This window comes from Paramormyrops kingsleyae, chromosome 10, assembly GCF_048594095.1.
Source record: "Paramormyrops kingsleyae isolate MSU_618 chromosome 10, PKINGS_0.4, whole genome shotgun sequence".
NCBI classification, from domain to species: Eukaryota; Metazoa; Chordata; class Actinopteri; order Osteoglossiformes; family Mormyridae; genus Paramormyrops; species Paramormyrops kingsleyae.
In genome coordinates, this window is record NC_132806.1 from 27698916 (window position 1) to 27716832 (window position 17917).

The 17917-nt window shown below is 47.6% G+C and overlaps 1 protein-coding gene across 1 annotated transcript in view; it reads left to right on the forward strand.

Moving 5' to 3' along the window:
* Positions 1-935: 935 nt before the first annotated feature.
* fat2 (FAT atypical cadherin 2) overlaps positions 936-17917 on the forward strand; it is a 42780-nt gene continuing 25798 nt past the window's right edge. The window contains exons 1-6 of the mRNA XM_023797451.2: positions 936-1164; positions 4973-8248; positions 8803-9114; positions 11175-11233; positions 13361-13669; positions 14463-14673. Of these exons, the coding sequence (XP_023653219.2) occupies positions 5002-8248; positions 8803-9114; positions 11175-11233; positions 13361-13669; positions 14463-14673 (4138 nt within the window). The 5' untranslated portion in view covers positions 936-1164; positions 4973-5001. The remainder of the gene's footprint in view (positions 1165-4972; positions 8249-8802; positions 9115-11174; positions 11234-13360; positions 13670-14462; positions 14674-17917) is intronic.

Genomic DNA, 17917 nt, shown 5'->3' on the forward strand with positions numbered 1-17917 from the left:
GTGGGGAACTGAACACGGCCGCCATCGCCGTGGAAACGCGTGTAAGCAGCGGCGACGGGCAGGCATGGATACCCTGGCAGATTCTGGGGGCCCAGCAGTTTGCAGGGGCCCCAAACCCTGCTGTTGGGGCCCTCTCCGTTTGCCAAAATCTACCGAAGGGGAACATTCAGATTGAAAGCTGAAAGTGCCAAAACAAGTGGGGGGCCCAAGGTAACATTTAGTGCCCAGAATTTCTAGCTACGCCTCTGCTTGTAAACATCAAACAATGTAAATGCATGCAGTCACATGTGAGTTAACTCAGGTAATGTTAGCTCATATTAACTCTAAGCATAGTTAACTCCAAGCAAGAATTTCAGGTCATGTTAATTATTTCTAAATAGGCCCTTCATACTTAAAGATGGTCTCCCTTTGATTTTTATTTTTCGGCAATAAATCGAAATTGATAAAATCAAAATTGATAATCCTGTGATCATCAATGCACCCGCAGATAATAAGCATTTAAGTTAAATTATCGCACTACGTATAATTACTTTTTGTTCTGCGCCCACGGTCTGGAAAAATCTGGAAGGTTCTCAGGAAAACAGCTCCGACAAATGATCACATGGAATCGAAACGCTCTGTTTGTGTACAGACACATTGGCCAAGTTTTACAGGCCGTTGCACGGAAGAGAAACACGAGGGGGACCCCGGCCGGGGGCTCCAGACCCTTTCTTGTGAGTGAGACCTTGCCGTCCCATGGGACACCGAAACGCACCCAGAAGTCCTCCGCCAGCACACCCTCCTCCGGCAGCCTGTTGGCTGAGACCCAAGCGCAAATACAAAAAAAAAATAAAAAATACAACCCAGAGAAAAAGTCTGCACTGCCCCCGGGTGAAGGGGGAGGGAGAGAGGGGGAAGTGTCAGTGAGATGAGGGCGTGTGTGCGTGTGGGGGACGGGTTGGGATAGATCTCCTGAGGGAACAAGGTGTTGACTCACAAACGCTCAAACTCGGCGCCTCCTCGGTGAGGAGACTCGGATTGCGACTGGGCAGTTTTTATTGAGACGTGCGTAAGGTGCAGCATGGGAGCTGGGAGCTGGCCGCCGGCCCCCGCCAGCAGCAGCGCGGAGCACCGCGTGTGAGAGACAGCGCTTTCTCGGGGACCGGCCACCTCTGCGGATTCCAGGTGAGCTTTTGACTGCTCTCTTACCTTCACCTCACTGCTTACTGCTGGTCACAGCCTAAGTTCCTTGTCTCTCTGCTTCTGGTGGGTTAACCATGGTCTGATGGGCTTAACTGGGCAACCCAAAGCTTTGAAATGGTTACTGTTGCAGCTAGTTTGGTTAATAAGATGGACAGGTCCGCAGCTGTGAAAGTTCCATGGTGGAGTTCAGTAACATACCGTAATGGCTTTCAGGCTTTTCCTTTTAAGTTGTTTGGCTAGTTCCAGGTGTCCTGAGTTGCTTCTGTCCACTGTTCTGTTGGTGAAAACAATCTTAAATAATCTGGCATGTTTCTGAGTTGTTTTAGGGCTTTGCATATGACTGTTTATGTGTAAGTTGATATCAAGGTATTTTTTAAAAGTGGGGTTCTTGCTGGGCTAATTTCTGAGTGTAAATGATGCATGAATCCGCAGCTTCTTCTGATTGGTGCAGCATGTGACCCCGTCGAAAAATCGATATACTTCATTTTAACATGTGCTCATGGACGCAGAGTTTTGGGTTGTGAAACCCGGATGCCGTGATTCACGCACGAAGAGATTCGGCCCCAGCAGGTTCTATCAGATCTACCTTTGTGACCTCTGCTTCTTGGGAAAGTCTTATCTTCTGTGACTGTTAATTTCTATACATGAATACGATCTTCCATTGTGGTTTATATACATGGCTCATTTTATATGATACTGACTGGTTGGTGGATAAAAATTTAATGAAAATGTAATTGAAAATAATCAAATTAAAACGAAAATTATAAGACAGAATAAAGTAATAAGGCGACTTTATTCTTGCATACTGTTACTAAGATGTCTGCAGAGATTGAATTGTCCCCCCTCAACACCCCCCACTCATTAAAGGGTATTGAACCTGAAAAGTCAGTCCTTATGGGATGGCCACTCATTATTTTGACCCCTCCCAGTAATTTGGCAATTGCCCCCCAGCGGCATCGGGGGTGGGGGGCTTTTATAGTGTCAGGGTAGTTTAGGGCCCTACTGCTTGGTTTACAGTTAGTCTGTGAGCTGAGGGAAGGGATGTGGACGGCTGTAATAACGGGTTAGGTTAGTTATGGTGACCCGGTGGGCTGAGGGACAGGCAGCCGTAATGACAGGTTATGGGAATATTATGCAGAACGGGCTCGATTCTGGTGCTGGGTGTTGATATAAAAACAGATAGGAGGTATTGCGACATGGTACCAGAGAGCCGCAGAGATCTGGCGACAGCGATAACGGAGCCGCCAGCACCTCATCTGCTCGCCCTCTTCGTCCATATGGTGTCAGTGGAGCCGGATGCTGGGCTCCTGGCTCCGCCCCCGCCTCGTGGCACGCGGGGCCCTCACAGACGGCGCCCAAATCGAAGTCCTTGGCAGGGACGGCCCGCTCGCTCTCCCCCCGCCGGCCGTGAAGTCAGCGTGGCGCCGGCGTCCGAGCCAGAGCGGAACAGCGTGACGTGGGTGGGTGGGGGGGGGGGCTGTATGGGAGGGGCCACAGGAAGGCAGCATTTACCTGCACGGTGGAGCCTAATGAACATGGATGTTTTCTGATCTTGGGATGCGCTAAACAATACGAGATCCAACCAGGAGTCGCGAATCGCAGGGAGGATCGGCGTTGGCGCGCTGAAAGCCGACTCCTCCATCAGTCTCGAGTCCTGGAGCACTTTTGCAAGGAAATCGGCGAGACGTGGGTCATTAGCATCAGTAACAAAGGGAAAACCGACCCGTTTCAAGGGGTCAGTCAGAACCTGGGGGGGACGTTCTCAGACATGATCCTGTGTTCCATGAACCCACAACCGTCCGTGGGCCGAGCCAACTTTCGCGTGGGTGTTTAGCGTTGAAATGGAGATCCCTCTGTGAATGGGCCGTCCCTTAGCTCCGGGAACATTCAGGAAATCTCACCTTAGCGGAGGAAGGCATAGTCTCTGCCATGCGAGCCATGCACCCCCCCCCCCACCACCCCCGAAACCCCCAAAGGAGGTTGGCAAGTTTTCCAGCGGACTTGACGTCAGGTGGAGGCCAACCTATAAGACGATCAAGGCCATGGGGGACGTGGTCGGTGGGAGAGGGTGCCTACGATGGCGTGGCCGCGGGCCACCAACAGGCCCCCGTCAGCGGAGTACCTGCAGCGGAGTTTCGGAGCTGCTTTGCGCCGGTCATGCTCTCCTACATCAATTACTCCTAATTCCTTCCTTTCTTGCTGCTGAACACAGGCTTGAAGCACGGCTGCAAATGCAGGGGATGATAACACATTTACGTCAAAAATAAATAGCCATAGAGCCAATGTCAAGCTCAAATAAGCTGGGGGGGGGGGAGGGAGAGGGGTTCTCTAGGTAGGAGATCTTCAGAAACAGCCGGCTTAAAAATGTGTGATGGGGGGGGGGGTGTAAAATTCTGCAAGCTTGGTGCCAAGCTGGCACTGGAGTCAAATTTTACTGCTGCTGATTGGCTCTTTATTCTCTGTGGAAACCCACTCGATACTAGGCTGGATTTAATAATAATAAAGAAACACGTCGTGGGCCGACTATAACCGTCCCACGGTCAGCACTTTGACACCCCTGCAGTAAAGTGTTTAGATAGCCAAAGCACACGCAGTGACATATAACACATGCTTCTATGCGTCCAGCGTGAAGGCGTGCTGCTGCAGATTGTCCTGCGACGCAGGAGCTGCTTCGGGAAACGTCATCAGCTTCCCTAACACTCCCTGTGGAGTAATGCCCCCCCTCCCAAATAAAAAACAGAAACATGAAATTTGACTGATGATATCCAGCATGTCAGTGCTGTCACTCGTCCTCCGTCTGTGTGAGACTGACAGGGGCCCGGCTTCAGAAGCTGCGGTTCTGGGGCGCGTTTGTGCAATCGCAGTGACAAGTGCAGTGCACCAACTGGCTCTGCGAGACAGCAGGTCTCCCAAAATGGGGAGTGTAAGCAGTAAACTGTGTTTTTCTGATATTCTGTATTCTTACCTTTCTCGTAATGAAATAGCCTTTAGCTGTATAAATGGGCTAGTTCAGGTAGCTCTTGAGCCTCAACTTGCACATATGCAGACATGCTCACTTACACATCTGCATATGCATGCAAACAAGTGCACACACGTGCACAAAGCCACACATATGCGTCGTCATATCACGAAGTTACTAAAAAACATTTAATCATGCATATCAAAACAATACAACATCCCATGCATGCGTTTCAATTTTCTTTAAAAACCATAAACAACTTTCTCCTCTCTCTGCTTGTTTCCAAAATAAAAGAAACGATTAACAGAAAATATCAGAGGATTTTTTGTCCAAAACACAGAGCCTGCTTTGTCAGCAGCACCTATTAATTACGAAATGCAGCCCACAAAAGAATAAATAATAACCTGCAGTTGTCAGTACAAAAGCAAAACCATGCAAATTCATATGAACCACATAACGCGGCTCCAAGGCTGTGCTCGCCCTTGAACGTCACGTTAATTGCCTTTGTCCTGGCGTGTTGGGACAGGATACAAAAATGTACAAGTTAATTCTGTTCAAAGATGGGGCAACCTTTTCGCTCATTGTGCCTCATTCACATAAAAGAGTGAGCAAACATCAGCGGTTGGGAGAAGAAGAGGGCAGCATGTAAAGAAAGATTTAAAGGTTTTATGCGCTGATCATGAACGACAATATATATAATATAAACCCTCCTTTTGAAAATGAAGTGCGGTGGCCCCATTTTGATGTGTCATTTTTTTTAAAAGCCGTGTGAAAGTTTTGAGTAGCTTCTCTTTCGATTACTTATCCTGCTGTCCTGTCCTCTCTCTCCAGGTTTGAAGATCTATGAGGAGCCATTAAATATGGGAACAATGAAAGCTGGGATGCTACTCGGTGTTGCTGTATTTTTACTGCATGTGGGAAGCTGTCAAAGGAGTCTGGGCAAGGGCTACTCTCCAATGAGCTTCACCCACCACCTTTACAACGCTACCATCCCCGAGAACTCCGCCCCGAGGACCTACGTGCAGAGCCCGGTGAAAATGGGCATTGTGATCTCGGACCAGTTCTGGGACATCAAATACAAATTGGTCGCCGGGGATGATGAAAACCTTTTCAGGATGGAAGAGGTCACGGTTGGGGATTTCTGCTTCCTCCGCATAAGGACTCGAGCTGGCCAAGTCCCGTCACTTAACCGTGAAGTGAGAGATACCTACACGCTAACGGTGGAAGCCACTGAGAGCCTTTATGACTATCAGGCCAGGACGAAGGTGTTGATTCGAGTGCTTGATGCTAATGACCTCAAGCCCCTCTTCTATCCAGCTTCATACTATGTCGACATCAAGGAAGACACATCAGTGAGAACCAGTGTGGCTAAGGTCAGTGCCACAGATGCTGACCTCGGAAGCAATGCAGAGTTCTATTACTCATTCACAGAAAGGTCACATCCCTTCACGGTGGATCCATTCACAGGGATCATTTCTGTCGCTAAGAAACTCGACTACAGTCAGGCATACAAGTATGACCTCACTGTCTTAGCTGAGGACCGGGCCAAGAAAATTTCTGGAACACGAAAGTTTGGGAATGTTGCTAGGGTTGTTGTCAATGTTGACAAGGTCCCTCCAAAGCCCCCCCTCATCAAGTCCATCAACATAACAACGCCTAATGATGACAGGATATCGGTAAATGTCATGGTGGAAGATGGGCTGAAAAGGGTGGAATCTTTAAGCATCATTGCTGGAGATCCGCTGAAGAACTTTGAAATTGTTCCCTCTAATTTGGAAGGGCATGACTTCCAGATAATCTCTACGAAAAGGATGAACTGGTTGCAGAATCCCTTTGGTGTAAATCTGTCCCTTCAAGCCAAGGACAGAAGCAGTCCCCCTCTGCTTTCCCAGATAAAAGATTTACACATTCCTGCGAAACAACTTGACTCCCTGAGGTTTGAGAAGGAAGTATACCATGTTGCTCTAAGTGAATTTGCCCCACCAAAAAGTCATGTGGTAAGGCTGAAGACCATACCAAGCTACCCAAATGTCACATACCATATCAAAAGTAACCCAGACAGTCTGAAATTTCACATCAACTCAAAAAGTGGCATAATAGTGACCACCGAAGGCATGGACTTTGAAACAAAGTCTCGCTATGAGTTTACTGTAGCAACGAACCACAGAGGGACGGAAACACAGATTGTTGTTCATATTATTGACGAAAATGACAACACCCCATCATTTACACAATCCTCTTACCAGGGGACACTTCCAGAGAATGTGCCCATAGGAAGTAGCATTTTAAGAGTGTCTGCCACAGACAGTGATACCGACAAAAACGGCTTTGTGACCTACGCAATTGCTAACACTGTCCCTGTGCCCTTCGTGGTTGACCCATTCACCGGGGTGATCTCGACATCAGAGCTCCTGGACTACGAGCTCATGCAGCGCTTGTACCTCCTCCGGATCTGGGCCTATGACAGCGGTCATCCCTTCAGCCGCGTGAGCGAGTCCAGCGTGAAGCTGCTCATGAACAACATCAATGATAACATCCCTTTGTTCGAGAGGGTTGGATGCAATGTGACCATACCACATGACCTTGGGGTTGGGGGGAGTGTCGGTGTCATGTCTGCTGTGGACCTGGATGAACTGGAGCAGGTTAGGTACAGGATTGAGGGTGGCAATGAACATGGTTTATTTGAAATCCACCCAGTTTCTGGAACCATCAAGCTTGCCAAGAAAATCCACCCAGCCTTGTTTGCTAGTGGGATGCCTTCGTTTAGCCTTAGCATAACTGCCACTGATGGTATACACTCTTCATCTCCTGCTACAGTAACTATTTCGGTTGCCCCTCCCGGTAAGGAACCTAGCATGAACTGTGAAGAAACGGGGGTTTTTAAACAACTGGCGGAACAACTAATCAAGTCTATCAAGCCTGATACGCTTGTCCAGGAAGAGGATTCTTTCTCTGATGTTCATATCATCAACAGGCACTCGCCAAAGTTCAATGCGGGCCTCCCAAGCTCCATAGACATCCGTGAAGACTTCCTGCTCAACTCCACCATTGTTCACTTTAAGGCCACAGATGACGACACCGGTTTCAACAGCAAACTCTTGTATGCCATCTCAAGTGGGAATGAGGACGGGTGCTTCTGTATTGACATGGAATCTGGAGAACTTAAACTTATTTGCCCATTAGACAGAGAGACTAAAACATTTTACATTTTGAACATTACCGTCTATGACTTGGGGACTCCACAAAAATCTGTTTGGAAATTCCTAGCAGTGAACATTTTAGATGTTAATGATCATCCCCCTACGTTTGACCAGACCAGGTATATCGTAAGCATACCGGAGAATACAGAAGTAGATAAGAGTATTTTTCAGGTCCGTGCGGTGGATTATGATTTGGATGACAATGGCAGCATCAGATATTCCCTCTTGTCTTCCACAGAGACATTCCAGATTGATGAGATAACAGGAGTAGTTAAAGTAACTGCACCCTTAGATAGGGAAACGTATAGGAGACATGATTTAAGGATTGAAGCAAGAGATCAGCCAAAACAGGATCCCCAGCTGTTCTCTATTACAGATTTGGTGGTGGTTTTAGAGGACATTAACGACAACCCTCCAAAGTTTGTACCAAAAATGTATAAAATTAAAGTACCTGAAGATGTCCCCTTGGGAATGACTTTGATGTGGGTCGAAACGTATGATTTTGACCTTGGGTTAGGAGGAGAAATCAGTTATAACCTTAAGAACAGTGAGAATGGCATGTTCTTCCTGGACATTCTGACGGGGGCTCTGACACTTGAGAAAGAGCTGGACTTTGAGAAGAAGCAGTTCTACAACCTCACGGTGCGAGCCGTGGACCACGGGAAGCCTCGAGCCCTCTCGTCCTCCTGCTACGTGGAGGTGGAGGTCCTGGATGTAAACGAGAACCTAAATCCTCCCGTCTTCTCGGAGTTTGTCTACATGGCGACGGTGATGGAGGACACTGCCGTGGGCACATCAGTGCTGACCTTGATGGCAGCCGACCAGGACCAAGACCACGATGGGGTGGTGAGGTTCCAAATCCACGGAGGGACGGGCCTCGGCGTATTCACCATTGATGAGGAGACAGGTAACCTGAACTGTGCGTGAGCGGCACAAAGACTGAGAATCACTGATATGGATATAAAGGTTAGAGGTTATAGCCTAAAGAGACACATTCCTATCATTTGTCAGTATAGATCAGAGCAATGAAAATGAATATCATGCAGGAAAAGGGCACCTTAAGGCATTAAATGGGGCTGTTTGTTTTAATTAGCTGTCAGTTATTTTTGTACAATTTTCTATGAACTTTCTTATTTCAAAGAAAAATAAGAATTTCCTCCAGTTTTGACTTTTAAGGAATTTCATTTCACACCATGCAATGTCCTCAAGGTTGAAATGCACCTACAACATATGATTTGGTATATTTTGTTAGCTTGTCTGACCTTCGTATTGTGCAAGAGTAATTGTTTATAGTTTTAGAATTGGTTTACACGCATATTGGCTTCACACTAATTAGTTTTCAGAAGGATGATGAACTGGTTCTACGTGTTCTCATTCTAACTAGACTTAAAGCCACATTTTTCTTTTCGTCTTTGTCTGTCATTTGCTTTAATGCCATAACATTTCTGACTGCTGTCACAGGACTCATTCGTACAGCTGATACCTTGGACCGAGAGGTTGTTGGCCACTACTGGCTAACAGTCTCTGCTACCGATATGGGCACCGTGCCCTTAACGTCCTGGACGGAGGTGTACGTGGAGGTGCTGGACGTCAACGACAACCCGCCTGAGTTTTCTCAGCCCGTCTACTTTGGCTCGGTCCTGGAGAACGCCCCCGAAAACGAGTTTGTGCTGCAGGTTGCTGCCACGGACGTGGACAGCACGTCTGAGGGCAAGCAGACCTTCCAGATCCTGGAATCTCAGCGCACATACTTTGCCATTGACCACAAGACAGGTAAATGCCGAATGTAATCTCCAGAAACGTGATGCCTGATGAGCTCCCCCACTGCTATTAGCAGATCTACAGGGAATCCAGACAGTGTTCCACCCTTTGTCTACAGCAGTCACATACCTTGCTGTTTGCTCCTGGATTCGTGAATCATTTTGTTCATTGATTATTGCAGTCTTACCGCAATCTGTCCTTTAGCTAGCTAGGCAGGACGATCAACGGGCAGCTTGTTAAAAGTTACTTTACTGTAGCACATAATGTTTCCTATAGCTTTGCCAGGAGCTCATATGTAATGCTAAGTTGTATTTTTAGTATCTGGCTAATTGCTGCATGTGTAGCATCTTGAGGACAAAAGATGGCAGAAAAATTGTGCCCACCCCCGCCCCAAGTGGACATGGCCTGGCTGAGCTTTGAAGGACTGAGTAATTACGCAGCCTTAACCGCTATTACAGGCTAGAACTTGTTTATCCCCAACAGCTAATCCCAGGGCCCCACCCCAGGTCAGTACTTAAGGATTACGGAGAAAAAAATAATTTGGTGAAAGCTACAAAGCCATTGAACAAAAGTCATGGCCTGAAGATTTGTGTATAAATCCCATGTTTAAAACCTTGAAATATGAATTAAAAAATACTTGACATTATATAAGCGATTAACAAATATTTTCCTGTCTTTTAACTGACTGTTTCTGATTTCAGTAGTACCAGCAAATGACGTTTTCTTGATAAATTGCTCTATTTTAGCTGTCATGTATCTTTGTGGATTTTCTCAAGGGTCAACAATGTGATTATAGCCGTCATTATAACTGACACCTTCCTCTCAGGGTTTGAATTCTAGACATCACACTCAGAGTCATTGTACTGAATTGTTTCTCTGAAATGAATGCGCTGTGTTTGATTGAAGTGGCATTGTATTGTGAGGTTTGACTGGAAATACATTTAGTTATAGAGTAATAGCACTGCTGCTTTGTGGCACGAGGTAACAATGGTCTTGGGAATGCATTACGCAGGATTTGCTGAAATCAATAAGCCCTTAGCAGTTTTTTCTTCATGTTTGAGCAAGTGGTTCATGACTCACGTAGGCAGTGGGTTGCAGGTTCCAATGACACATGAGACAAGTACAGATCTGGCTGGACAGGTAGCTGGTAAAGTTGTAGTCAAAAAGATCGATTGAGTTCATGTGTTAATAAAGGATCCCAGGTTGGCAAAAAAAGAGAAATATTTGTGTGGGGGCATGAAAGTTCATTAAGCCAGAGGCATTCTGGGATGAGGATGGTGGATGATTCAACTAAAGCCTTAGGTGTGGCCGGACAGGGCCATCTGTGCAAAACAATGGCAATCTGTGTAAAAAGGGGGGGGGGGGAATTAAGTATGGGGTGGACATGGCACCTTGAAGGCCAGTTCAGGCACAAACAACATCCTAAGCAGAATGGATTATATAGCAGAATTACAAATGTCCATATGCCCAAACAGTACGTGCAATTAATTGTGCAAAGAAGTGGGGGTGCAATTAGGATCTCATTTGCAGCCCCTGCTTTGTGACTTGAAGGGTGGGAAGCCTCTCTCTCATCACTCCATCATACAGCCAACCCGGGAAAGCTACACAGATAGCTGCCTTATCGCCAAACCTGCTTCGCAAGCAGATGTCTGAGAACAGACAGTCCTCGTATCGAGAGTGTAACACCTGTGCTGTGACTCACCCAGAATTACGACGGTTCCCCGGAGAAGCAGAGGTCCCTGTCTTAGCACACAGGAGTCTCCCTTCTTAGTTATTTTCTCATGGACACATTACTGACTTTATGTCCACTCGTGTTTTCACTTTTCCCAGAGTTTTTGAGAAAATTCTAACTGTTGAAGTGCAATGTTTGGAGAGGGGAGGGGTATGCAGTTCCCACCAAAACTCGCTGTTAATTGCAAGGACTCTAAGAAGTTTACATGAAATGTAAAGCTTTGAAAACAGTGTCAAGTGGTATTTCAGCTAGAGTGCTTTGTCTATCAGGTGGACTTATGAGAAGAAGAAGCCCCACCCTGACAATTTGCCCCCCCCTCCTCATGTGTTTGTTTGTTTAGGTGCTATTCGGACTCTGGCCTCCCTGGACCGGGAACAAAAAGCAGAGCATATCATTGAGGTGAGTTATGGTTCACCGAAGAGCGGAACACCGACCCACACACAATCCACTTCATTTCATTCACGTTCCTTTCTTTCGTCGAAGCAGAAGGCAACCTTTATTTAAGCCTGAACTGAAAGTGGTAGCTGCTCTGGGATTTGCATGAAACAGCCCTCTGGAGGTGGGTTGTTGCAGTGAACATCCAGTTCACTGTCAGTGAACATCCAGTGAGCTGTCAGCAGTGTGCATGCTGACAAACTTCTCCGTAAGCTGCAGCTGCTGCAGTCCCACAGGGGTGACATCATAAGCAGTTGCCCGCCTCTTCTGTCTGACCCATGCAAACTCCATCCTGATTATTACATTACACATTAAGCCTCATTAAGCCCCTTCAATTCAATCCTCTTTTGCATATTAATTGGCTGCACTTATCTTTTGACACAAAGCGCCATGCGGCTTAATGGCTTCCTGGATGGACACTTGTCTTTAACGTTCCCAGAGAGGAACATTTTAAGTGCCTGAGAGGCTAATGGTCCCAAAGTGGGCTGGGCTCCTTATGTCATATGATATTAACATACTAGATGTGAACAATTCAAACAAGGCAAAAGGAATTCAAATCCATCCATCTTCTCCCTGCGAGGGTCAGAGTGAAAGCTAAAATATATAATTAAAATTCATACTTATGTCCAATATCGACTTGGTTATCTAGAAGTAAAACACAGAACTTGAGGCTTTTTGTGTAGCATACTGCTATGTGTTGAGGTTAAGGGAGCCCAATAATTATTCGCCAACTTTCACATTTGCGGGGATCTTTCTCCTCCAACCCTCGGGGGTATTTCACCAACCACGCAGAGCAGAGGAACGTCTGTTCAAGGGATTTTAAATCCAGCCATTTTAAAAGTTTCTGTCTTTGTCCGGCATGTTGAAATGACCTCATTAACAGTATTAGTCACATACTGCCATTCAACTTATTTTTTTTTGTCACACCGACAGACGTATTAACACATGAAATGGTTTAGCATTCCTCTACTTCAGACCCTGTGCATTGCACATTATGAGTAATTCCTTTTTTCCCTTGTTTGCAACTCCATTGTCTCTGAAATGGCGTCGCAAACGTAGAACGTGCGCATTTATATACACATGGGTAATTTGCATTGCCAATATAGGGTATTTAGTGGGTGGGGATGATGTGGTCTGTTAAGCAAAAATACATGTGAATGTATCTACAATATGTGTTATATGGCCTGTACAATGCGTATCACGGTTTACGCAAGGTTTTATTATGCTTTTACTTTTCATACGTTGGTCGAATTTCCGTACGAACATTTTGTCTTCCGCAAGGATTTACGAGCATTCTTCTTAAACATGGCCCCTGGCACCAATCCCAGGCAGCATGGAGCAGAAGGTTCACGTTCAACGGGGTGCCTGCGAATGGCAGGGCACATACAGCTAATTTACCTGTAGGGAACCTTCATGGCAAGGAATAAATATGCGTTTGGGAGGGAGTCAGGACCAGAAATGTGACTGTACTGGGGTTTAACCAAGGGAATGATAACAAGGCTAGAAAAGCAAGATTGAGGGACTGCAATCCAAATATAAATGGAAGCCAAAGACAAGACTGCAGCATTACAAAAGGTACAGAGCAAGTGTCTAACTTGAACGAGATAACCAAGCTAGACACAAGAAAAACACTAAGCAAACAGGATAGGCAACGACAGGGCACAAAGCAAGGCAACAGGAACAAAGTAACAGGCAATACATAACAGATAAAAGCACAGAATACTCAGGACTAAGTAAGAAGTGCAGGACCTGCAGGAGTTTAAATAGGTTGTAATTAGCCCCTGTTCACTGCCAGCTGTGACAGGTAAGCATTCAGGTCTGAAGCCATGGCAACGGGGAAGGTGGGCGGAGTCAGGGCAGAGGTGTTCACCCTGGCCGGGTGCCATGGCAACGGGGAAGGTGGGCGGAGTCAGGGCAGAGGCGTTCACCCTGGCCGGGTGCCATGGCGATGGGGAAGGTGGGCAGAGCCCTTAACCTTGGTGTCAGTTTCACAGAAAAAGCTATAATTGATTAGAGCACAGTCCCTGAGAGTGTCTAAGCCCGCCCTCCAGGTGGAACAAAAATCAACCTGCCACCCCCCTCCTCTTCCAGGTGACTGTGTCCGACAACAGCTCCCCCCCGCTGGCCTCCAGTGCCTCCGTGGTAATCCAGGTGCTGGATGTGAACGACAACAACCCCCAGTTCAGCCACAAGCTCTTCCAGGTGAAGCTGCCGGAGCGGCGGGGCGAGACCAGGCCACAGGAGGTTTACCGGATGGTCGCCCGCGACGACGACAAAGGCCCCAACGCCAGGGTCACCTACAGCCTGCTGGACGACCTGGGGCAGTTTGTCATCGATCCCGACACGGGCGTGGTCTCCTCCCGGGGGGACTTTGTACCAGGAAACTACAGCATCCTCTCGGTATGACATCACACTGACCATCAGCCTATTAGCAGGGATGACTATCTCTGACGTGCGTCATCTATACCCTGATCTTAAAGCTCTATATCTACGTCTGTTCTCTCCCTCCTATTCAAGCTGCTTGTTTTCTAAGTGCTGGCCTGTCATTAGAGATCAAAGGGTCTGTGTTTTGTGTGCATCATACCCTGGAGTAACTGAGGTCCCACTAAACAGATAATTGCGAACGTAGTCATGCGTTTCAGCAGGCAGACGACCAGCCGGAGTGGCTTAAGGAAGTCTTCAGGTGATCTGAATAATAAACCCAAGACACGGGGGGGGGGGGCAGGTGTGTGGCTAGGTGGGTTTGGACTTGGACGGTCGTTGGTTCGAATACTGGGGCCCTGGGGCCAGCAGACTGATGTCACTGTTGGGCCCCTGAGCAAGGCTCTTGACCCCCAGCTCCAGGGGATCTGCATACTTACTAACCCTCCACTGTAACCCACAAGCTTGCTGTTACCTGTCTGCGTGTCACATGATGGGGTTGGGCGTGAAGGCAATGTCCCCACAGGGATGGCTGAAGTGTCACTTCCCTATTTCCACCTGCAAGAGGAACTCTTGGGTGCCCCTGTTTCTCTGCTAGTGTCCTGTGTGGCTTGATGGCAAAACCACAGTAACGCGACTCCCATTGTCAGCTTTTTGTTTTTACGTGCGGCTACTGTTTGTCGAGGGCAGCGGGCGAGAAACGGCAGGTAGTGACATAAACTGAAGAAGGTGAATCCGTTGGTGGTTTATACAGCTTCACAATCTACTTCAGGTCAAAGCCACAGACCACGGCAGCACGATGAGGTCATCGACTGCACGCCTCGACATTGAATGGCTTCCCAAGCCAACGCCCACCTCCGAACCCCTGGCCTTCGACGAGCCACACTTCACCTTCGCTGTCATGGAGACAGACCCCGTCACTCACATGGTGGGGATAATCAGCACGGAGATTTCCTCCAGTCTCCTCTGGTTTGACATTGTAGGTAAGATGACTCCTCCATTACATCATCGTGGTTCTACTCAAAGCCTTCAGTCCACTAAACAAAATATTAAATACGAGCAAAAGCCACCTAGCATTTTGTATTTAGTTATAACATTTTGTGGGACTTTTTTGGGGACAATATAGCCATCACGTCACCGATGCTTGTGCTCTGCTGGATGTCATGTCAGTGAGCGTCGACTTGCGGGGGAGATGGTGTGTTTTTCACTGACTTGTCCTGCACCTTGTGCCCTGTGCTTCCTGGGATAAAATCCAGCTTCTGTGCATCCTGGTATCACAAGGGGCACGTGGCCTTTTTAAAAGCAGAGTCGGGGAGCCCCTGTCCCCAGAGGCACGTTAACATGGTCAGCGGCCCGTGGGCAGTTGGACTGAGAGCCCCCTCCCCAAGGTGGAGGACATACAGGAATCAGGACACGCAGATGGCACCCAGGCAGTGGTCAGTGAGGCACAATGCAAAAACTCAGATCAGGGCTGAGCGGTGCAGAGTTTTCAGTTGACCGTACAAGTTGTTGAGAGAGGGGCGGCGAGGCTAAAAGTGGGGATCGCGGGGGATTACAATGTTACTAAACGAGATTAGTTGAGGCCGAGGGCATAGATTTGGCTATGGATGATTGGGACATGTATGTATCTGTATGCGTTTACGGGGATGGGGGGTCTTCAGGCTGATTTGGTCCTTACCAGTTTTGGTTGAGGTCCCTTTTTAATGGAGAGCCCATGGCATGAGTCTGGGTAAGCGGGGGGGGGGGGGGGGGGTCCCCGCCTTGCTTTGCCTTGCCTTGCCGATGGTACCACTATAAGAGTTGGGGATGACGCTTGTGGGCGTGGCTCCGGCCAGGTAGGGCACCCGGCGCTTGGCACCCATGCGGAGTCACGGCAGGCTGCGTGAGCACACAGCACCTCTCTTCAGGCCCACGGTGTGGGAAGTCGCCAGCGTGGGTGTTGGGTCCTGTCCGGACTTGAGCTCCCTTATCTTAGCTTCAGCTCTCACTCATTAGCCAATCCTGTTCTTATTTGGAATGGTGCGTTGAAATATGCGCGGCGATCCAAGAATGGCAACATCATCTCGTGAAGAGAAATATAAAAATACATTTTCTGACTCCTTCTTTCTAACATCTAAAATATCATTACTAACAGAACGTATATACTGTATGCCGTAACGTAAGCGTGGCTGCTGAAGGACTGATGCTTGTTTATTAAAAAAAAAAAGATACATTTTAAAGTTTACAGCAATTGTTCTCTCAGCAGTGTTTTCCAGAGAAGAAAAAAATCATAACAGGGCCCATTTATTGGTTATTAAATTAAATACACAGTCTGTAAAGATCGGAAAGAGTGATTTATGGTCTGGTTAATAGAGCTGAATGTAATTCTGCATAAATGCAGGTCATGAGACTGGAAAACAGGCAGGCAAATGAGGGATTATTCTATTCCCGGCTTCCACATTCATGTAAGAAAGTGTTTTTCAGCGGCGCTGTTACTACAGAGTCTATAAGGCCACAGGTAGATGACATCGCAGGAGAAAGAGTACTGTTACTTAGTGTTACTCACTGTTACTCAGTGTCTTTCTTTGGTAGAGAACTGAGCCGCAGCCTCGCTTTTGCCTGGGCGACCCCTGTACCTGAACCTGCGAGGAAATGACCTCCCCAGCTAATAACCCTCTTTCGGTTCTCTGCTGTGGCTCGAGTCAGTATTAATAAATGCGCTTTAGACGCAGTTGGCAGTGGAATAAAAATACTGCAACCTTTTGCCGCAGCCGCGGGCATACGGCGAGCAACAGAAGCAGCCGGCAGGACACCGGAGAGGCGAGAGTCCCAGCCTCACACCGGCCCGGCAGCAGAGATGAAAGGGCCGGGCACGCAGGCGCGCGGGGGCGCGGGGGCTTGGCGGGTGGATTACTTCACACGCACCATCTGGGGGAGGAAGCGTGAGTCCTTCCTCAGTGGCCACCTCGTCTGTTAGGGGACTGTGCTGCCAAATGGTTCCCCTTAAATAATCCCCCCCCCCACCCATGTGACACATCCACGCCACAGGGAACATTCTCTGTGATTTTGTGCCTTTTATTAGTGTTGGGAGTAGAGTTGCCGCCCCCACCCATCCCGGTTTTCCCCCATTTCACAGGAAACCTAAAGCGATGTGTCCCATTTTGAAGTAATACAGGACATGTGACTTGTTTCAAATTTCATGATGCCCCTCCGCTCGGTAGAGTTTATCATGGGGGAGCCCCCTCCACTCCACAAATTTTAGTTCATGGGAGTTTTACTTGCACAAAAAGAACAAAATATGATTGGTTCAGAGAGATAACCAACCAGATTGTAATGGAGGTGGGTCCAAGCAACTAGAGGAGGTGGGACCAAGACACCTGATTGGTTGGTCCTACCCCCTCTAGTTCCTTGGACCCACCTCCTCTACAATTTGGTTGGTTATCTCTCTGAAACAATCATTTTCCATTCTGCCCGCAGAACACTTGTGTGTTAGTACAACTCTCACAAGAATTTTAATGTGGGGAAATTCCCCCCCCCCCCCCTAACCTAACTGTAGGAGACTTGCCACTGATCCCCCTCCCTCTAGTCCTGGGTAGGAGTACACATGTGGTCTTCAAGAACAACGTGTTCCTCTCCCAGGATACTGCCCCCATTATAAAAGCTGATAGCTCACAATGTTATTCAGGCAAAGCCAGCAAACTGGTACCTGGTGGTTTAGGCTCTGGGGTCACTGAAAGGAATATAAGGGGTGTAAGGCTGTTATATCATTATTATTATTATTATTATTATTATTATTATTATTATTATCATTATTATTATTATTATTATTATTATTATTATTATTATTCCTGCCACTTGCTTCATTTGTTGGATTTCTGATGTCGAATTCCTTTTTAGCCCAAACTGCATTTCATGCATTTTGAATTAAAATATCAGACTTAATGACTTAATGGCAGAATGTTGAAAAATGCAGCTTGCATTCCATGCTGCAGGGGTTTGATATGTCTGCGGATGTTTGAAGGTGTCGGGCGTTTTTAAGGCTCATTAGGAGTCCCGCACTGATGTGAGGGAGCAGTAGCTGCTGACTGTCTTTCCTGCTGCCTCCTGCTGGTGGCGCTGTCCTTTTTGGGGGACCATGTGTTGGCATGTATGAATACCGCAGCCTGCAGGGGACAGCCCCCCCCCCCCCCCTTTTGGGTATTCTGCTTCAGGGGGACCCTTGAATCAAAGGACTACGGATACGTGGAG